Source organism: Malurus melanocephalus, unplaced genomic scaffold (genome assembly GCF_030028575.1).
Source record: "Malurus melanocephalus ecotype Western Australia unplaced genomic scaffold, MMel_1.1 scaffold_473, whole genome shotgun sequence".
NCBI lineage: Eukaryota > Metazoa > Chordata > Aves > Passeriformes > Maluridae > Malurus > Malurus melanocephalus.
In genome coordinates this window covers 278,480-285,344 of record NW_026623705.1, presented here as the reverse complement: position 1 = coordinate 285,344, position 6,865 = coordinate 278,480, and the positions used below count along the sequence as shown (strand labels likewise).

The window sequence follows — 6,865 nt, the reverse complement described above, 5'->3', positions numbered from 1 at the left end:
GACGGTAGATCTCGGATCATAAAAAAAAAAAAAAAAAAAAAAAAAAAAGGAATGAGGAAAAAAAGAAAAAGAAGATGGGGGGGAGAAAAAAGGAAGAAAATATAATCAGGAATACATAAGTAAAATTGACAAGTGCAACCAGTCTCCCCCCTTCGCCCCTGTGACATCAAAAGTCCTAAATAGGGGAAACACACTGCAATTATCCCCCTGAGACCTCTAGACGCATCCAGAATTAGGAATAACTTTCTTTTCTCGCAAAATAGAGATATCCCAGAAAATTGACAGTGACAAGATGATTCACAGGCTACAACATATTCAACACCCGTGTTAAATTCATCTGCTCCCGGAGCTGTGGCCATTAGAGAGGTGACCTGCATGGGTGACATTTAAGGTAAACTATTTAATTTCATCCAGTTATTTCATCATAAACCCTTTCCAAAGGGGTATGAGGACAGAAAAAAGGATTTAAAAAAAAAAAAAGTCCCAGTGCACTGGGCTGAAATACATTATAGGCATCCATGCCCTGAAATCCCCAGTTGCTCTGCTAGACTTCTACCTGAGCCRCCTTTTATTAATGGGCAGATTTTAACGCATTTCGGTAGAGCGAGAACAACCTGACAGTTATGGTTAGATAAAGTGACTGAGGCTCACGAGAAACTTTTCAACTATYTAAAAACCTCTCAAAATGTTTATTTTTAGGAGAAAGGGAATTCTCTTCTAGGCCAGCTATCAATGACACGTAAAAAATCCTCAGGAAACCCAGAGCGCAATTCCAATTTAATGTGAGCTCAGATGACACCGCCTTCTTAGAAATTAGCATTCTCCCTACTAAGATTTCTAAAAAAGCCAACAAAAAAATCCTGCTTTTAGGCTGCAATCTCTTTCTTCTGCTCGGAGGTGTACAATATTCCCAGGAACAAGAGACAGACAGAACTATCAACTCTGCTTTGTCTCTGCAAAATGTTACAGGACAATCCGCGCCCTGAGCCTGACCTGCAGATGGCTCTTAAAAAAAAAAAAAAAAAAAAAATTCCCCCTTCCAACTAACTGCAACCGAAGTCTCTTCCTCACCATCACCGAGGAAAAACAATATCTATTTTTTTTTTTAATCACAATTTCAGGGGCTTGACTAAACTAACCATTTTGAGTCTCATCTGCGGCACCACAGAACTGCAACTATTTATACAAAGCCAGCAAAGTATTACAATGAACACAAGGCCTGGGCGTTCGAGAGCTCAGTTTTAGAGGCTGAAATTGTAATTAAACTGCGAAGAGAAATGGACGCCAAGATTGGTCTTGACACTAATTACCAGAAAGAAAGACATTTATGCAAATTTACCAGAAGCCTGAACTTCAGCAGTACTGAAACGGAGGAGGAAGAAGGGGGTGGGGGGAGTAAAAGAGAGAAAGAGAGAGAGGGAGGGAGGGAGAGGGAGAGAGAGAGAGACAAAAATTACCTTCTCTAATTCCAACAGATGAAACCTTAATACTTGTATGGCTTGAATCATCTGCAAAGACACAAACAACATAGGCATTAATCTCATTCCTGGATTTGGGGATATTTCCCACAGCCGCCCCGGCCACACTTTGTAGCTTGACTTTTCTCTAGTAGTAAATAAAAAGTTGTTTTGATTTATGGCAATAACACTAAAACTTAATAGCGGTGGCTTTGTGCACTGTTTAACGAGAAGCGATCTAGAGTTAACAAAAAAAAAAAATCCCCATTGCAACGAAGCAACTGAATTATACGGATCATAAACATTTCCTAAAAAAAAAAACCCAACCCTCTAAACACCATCACTGGCTCCTCGCTTTGCAAAAGCCGGAGCAGGACTCCTACAGTGGAAGCAAAATATTTATCCTTAACAGGGGGAGGAAAGAAAGAGAGAAAAGACCTCATTTTCAGTGAATTTGCCACTGGTGCATCTCCAGCCATTGTAATCCTCTATGTTTCCATTCGAGCTGCTTAAAAGGTGCGTGGAGGGGCTGGTTACAGCAGGGATAAATCCACGCTCCTCTCGGGCAGGCGAGCTCACCATCAAGCCCGCCAGCTCCCCTTTGGATGGGGTTTTCCTCTATGTATATCCTTATGGGATTTTTAACTTCCAAGCAATTACCACACCATATTTACTTGTAAATATTGAAATCATCATCATCGTAATAATTATAATTTTAAAAAATCCACGTGAGAAATTTTCAATTTAGCAACACCAAACCACCTCTCCAGATGACACAGAAGTTYCAAAAAAATAATAAATAAATGGGAGGGGAAGGGAGGGTGGGGGTGGGGAGAGGAAGAAGTGTTAACTCTTACCAAGTTATCCAGTTCAGGATTAGAGGAAAAGAGGGGTTTCTCTGCTCGGATCTAAATGTGAGAAAGGGGAGGAAAGGGGGGAAAAAATAATAATAAAAATTATTTGAAATATGGAAGCAGAAAAAGCAGACGTTATTATTTCTTGCTTCATTACACTGTCGGGTCCATTATGTAACCTTCCGTGCAAAGCCCTGACTGCTGGATTTAGTACATCAGCCAAACACTTGAGCAAGTGAATCAAATACACTGAAAAATACCTACGGAGCTTCCCCGGCAGAGCCCGTCCCGGCTGCCGGGAGCCGCAAAGCGAAGCTCCCGGCCGGGCACAGACCGCTCCACTTTATCCTTATTTTAAGGGGGGTAGTAAATGCCGAGATTTCCTGATATTTTTTTTTTTTTGTGTTTTGTTTTGGTTGGGGTTTTGGGGCTTTTTTTTGTTTTGGTTTTTTTGCCTCTTTCAGTAAGAGAGGGGGGGAGGGGGAAACGCGCATCTTTATCTCAACAGAGACTTGTTTATCTCGGTACGATTTCTTTCCCTCTTTATTTTTTTTTTTTCTGTTTTCAACCCGGTTTTGCTGACCTGTTTGGCGAACACTGCTATGTCTTCATTGAAAGACTCAGAGGAGCAAACATCGCCTCCCGCTACCCCGGGCTCCCTGGGTGTGCATGTAGCTAATTCACATTTCTCAAAAATCAGTGCTAAAAGAGGGAACAGGGGGTGTCTGAAAGAAAATACAATAGTCACACACACAGAGGGGGGGAAAATATCATAACCAAACAAAAAAAAAAAATAAAACAAAAAACCCAAACACAACAATAGTTAGTCCCACAGCAGCGTGCATGGGGAAGGGGGAACCCACAGAGGGGGCTCCGGCAGCCCCCGCCGCCTCCCGCAGTTTCCCAGCCCCTTCCCACAACCGGCCGGCCAGCAGCCCGGCATCTCCCCGGCCTTTCGGCGCTGGCTGGCCGCAGATATTGTTAATACAACCTTAGGACAAGCCAAGAATAAAACCCAAGCTGGTTCCAGCAGCCATTTTGAATTAACTTTCCTTGTCTTTAAGGGGGAAAAAAAAAATAAAAATAAAGAGAAGAAAAAAATTAAAATCCCTGGATATACACACTTCTGACTCTCACGCTTTTAACTCCTGTTTTCTGCTGGAGGATTTGCTGGGAGAGAAAGGGAGAAAAAAGAAAACAAACAAACCAACATAAAAAAAAAAAAGAAACAATCCCCATCCAAATGAGGGAGGGGGAATAAGAAGAAAAAGCCCTTAAAGCCACCCAACAGAGCTCGGAGCCACTGGCAGGCGCTGGCCAAGCCGGGCTGCCTCCCCACGGCCTCCGGCCCTCCCTCCACYCCCCGAGGCTCCGCAGCCGCCGACCCGCGGGGGGAACCAGGTGCTCCTGGGCAATCCCAGCTTGGAAAAGCCTCCCCGGGAGAAAGGCAGCGTGTGCATCTGCTTCCCTCGCCCGTTTAATAATTTAAATAAATAAATAAGCGTGGGCGCACACACACGTATATATGTATATTTATAACAGGGAGTTCATTTTTTTTTCCCCTCCCAGGGCTTCGTACTTTTTTTTTTCCTTCTGGGTACAGTACACTACCGAGTTTTAACCAACCCTTCAGATTTCTGATAAACCAATAAAGAAACCGAACTCCACGAATTTTATTTCCCTCCCCCTTCTCCTCACTGTCCTGAGAGTGATTTTTAAAGGTTCCTAAACTTCCCTTCAAACTCCAGCTGAGCAGATACATTTTAAAAGCATCTGCGCCCAATGTAACCCCGTCAGCTCCCATCGCAACGGCCTAGAAACTGCTTTACAAGTTGCCTCACTGAGAAACATTCAATGCTGTCGGTAAAAGATTTAAAAAAAAAATTTAAAAAAGGAAAATTAGAAGGAAATGAAAAAATTAAAAGAGTTGAGAGAAGCAGCTCTTGAGTTCTCTCCYTCATAGCGCAAGGAGAGACGAACAAGGTGGAAAGTTGGGCGAAGCTCTCCAAACTCTCCCTGCTCCAAAACTCCGCGCAGAGATTTCCCACCCGGCGCAGGTTGTGCCCTGGGAATATTATTCCCCTTCTCCTCCCGYGGTGATGCCTGCAAGCTCCTTTTTCCCCGTGCCAGAGGGACCCCAACCCTCTCCCCGCCGCCTCCCAAAGCAGCACCGACACAAAATGAAGAACGCGGCCCTTCTCCTCGCAGCGCTCCCCATCCCATCCCACCCCATCCTTCCCCTTCCCCATCCCGCGCTCCCCCTCGCTCCATCCCGCGCAGGTTGCGCGGAGCCCTGCGCGGCACCTACCCGTAGATGGCATCTTTATCTCTCTTGAGGGCGTCGTTGACGGAGGCGCCCATGGCGGGGGGCATGGCGTTGGCGTGGGCGGCGTGCGGGTACTGGTGCGAGTGGAGCGGCGGCCCGTGGTTCAGGTGGTGCACGGGCTGCATGGGGCGGGCGCCGTGGGGGTCCCCGTACATGGTGGTGGGGATGCCCACCCCCTCCATGCCGCCGTAGTGGGGCAGCTCGTCGTACTGCGGGACAGAGAGAGCGGACAGGCGTCAGGGGGAGGCGGAGGCAGCGGCTCCGTTCCTCTGTTTCTCCCCCCCACCCCCCGGGAATGAGACGCGATTCCCCCCCGAGCGCGCCCGGGCTCCGCGGCGCCGGCCCTGGGGAGGGAGAGCAGCGCCGGGCCGGGAGCGGAGGGGTTGGGCTGCTCCGGCCCGAAACCCTCCGAGGCTGGGGCGGAGGACGAACAACAATAATAATAACAATAAAATAAATAAAAGTGAAAAAAACCCACCCCAATCCCCATCCACAAAGTTCCCAGCCCCCCGCCCCGTCACACCGTGAATGGAAGAGGTTCCCGGAGTCCAAATTTCCCTCCGCTTAAACTTTTTSCCGCTGATAAGAAGTCAGGTACCTCACCCAGCGAGGATGCAAAAACTTCAGCAGCGGTAAAAAAAAAAACAAGACAAAACCAAACCAAAAACCAGAAAGAGGCGATTTGCGGATTTCCAGCAATTCCACGCGAACGCAACTTTTAAAGCCGAAAAGCTGGAAACGTTCGTCCGGGCTCTCGGGATTTTGGGAATGCTTTTTTTTTTTTTTTTTTTTTTTTTTTTTTAAGGGTTTTCTTTGTTAAAGATTAAGGAGAGAAAGCTACCGCGGTTCCCAGGCAGCGGGGGAAACGGCCACTTTTCATCTATTAAAAGCGAAGGTGTGAATAAACACTTTTAAAGATCTCTGACACTTGCTTGGACCGAAAGAGTAAAAGGCAAGTTGTCAGCAGAGCAACTTTCTTTCCCAACCAGCTCTCGGACGGCGGCAGGCAAATCAGGCAAGAAAACGTCTTTCCAGGGCTTTTCTCCTTCCCCAAATCCCTGTTCAGCCGACTACAGCTAATTTTTTTTTTTTTCTCATAACTTCAATTTAGGAGGTAGTTGTAAGGGAAAAAAAAAAAAAAAAAGAGATCGCACCCAAAATGGAAACAACAATACACATGGCAGTGAATGTTGCTAACCTCCAATTCAAATTAGCCACTTTCTTTCTAAAAGAGTGGGGGGGATTGCCCWCTGCACTGCACCTTTTGGGACAGAATATATTTTTTTTTTTAAAAAAAAAAAGAGGAGTGAGAAAAAAGAGGTAAAAGAAGAAGAAAAAAAAAAGTTGTGCTTACTCCCAGCCAGAACTTATCTTCTGAAAGTCAAGCGRTATATCATCACTAACACAGCAAAATGCTCAGAGACATGCACACATTCAAATATTTCAAGCACTGGTGATTTTAAAAAATACATTAGTAGGACTAGAGCTACAAAACCAACAAATACAGAGGCTTGGACATATTCACTTATATGCCTGCATGTCATTAATGTGTAGAAAGCTTGCCTCTTCCCTGAGAGCTCCGGGATGGGGAGTAAAAGAATCAAGAAAATAGCAATATACACACGTTTTAAGCCTACAAGTACAACTGATAAATCCTCCCGCTCCAGGACACCGCTTTGTGCCCCTACTCTAAAAAGGACGGGAAAGAAAAAAAAGAAGAAAAAAAAAAAACCAAAACTTTTTTCGCAGTGTCTCTGTCAGCCACGTTTCAATATTATTTCACATTTGAAATCCATTTTTTTTTAGTCATACGTACCCTTTGCGCCATCGGCCTGCTTGCTCCCTTCCTACTTCAACTTCTAATATATCCTCTTTAAGGCCAGTGTGAAAAGAAAGAAACGCGAAGTTCCCCCCCCTCACCCCCCMAAAAAAGGCAAAAATCCCTTAGCGTCTCCAGCAATGGAAGCAATCGAGTAAAATCTTCGGCTTGCTGGATCTCAGCGAAGCGATACGGTAACTCAGCATTAAAAAAGCAGAAAAAAAAAAATTGGAAGGAAAAAAAAAAAATCAACTCTCCCTCCTTCCTTCCTTCTTTTTTCTTTCTTTCTTCCCTCTCTCCCTGTCTCTCTCTCTTACTCTCCCCCTCTCGTTTCCAAGACAGCAGCGGGGCGAAAGCAAATATCCTTTCCCCAAATCAGTTTTTTTTTTCTCCTTTTTTTTTTTTTTTT

At 45.2% G+C, this 6,865-nt stretch overlaps 1 protein-coding gene across 1 annotated transcript in view; it reads right to left on the bottom strand.

Annotated features, from left to right (window-relative positions):
• The window catches only part of LOC130582247 (homeobox protein Meis1-like), a 106,608-nt gene extending 99,750 nt beyond the window's left edge, over positions 1–6,858 (bottom strand). The window contains exons 1-5 of the mRNA XM_057380835.1: positions 6,454–6,858; positions 4,620–4,846; positions 2,895–3,036; positions 2,315–2,365; positions 1,458–1,508 (exon numbers count right to left, since the gene is read on the bottom strand). Coding sequence (XP_057236818.1) covers positions 1,458–1,508; positions 2,315–2,365; positions 2,895–3,036; positions 4,620–4,846; positions 6,454–6,465 — 483 coding nt within the window. The 5' untranslated portion in view covers positions 6,466–6,858. The remainder of the gene's footprint in view (positions 1–1,457; positions 1,509–2,314; positions 2,366–2,894; positions 3,037–4,619; positions 4,847–6,453) is intronic.
• Positions 6,859–6,865: the final 7 nt, after the last annotated feature.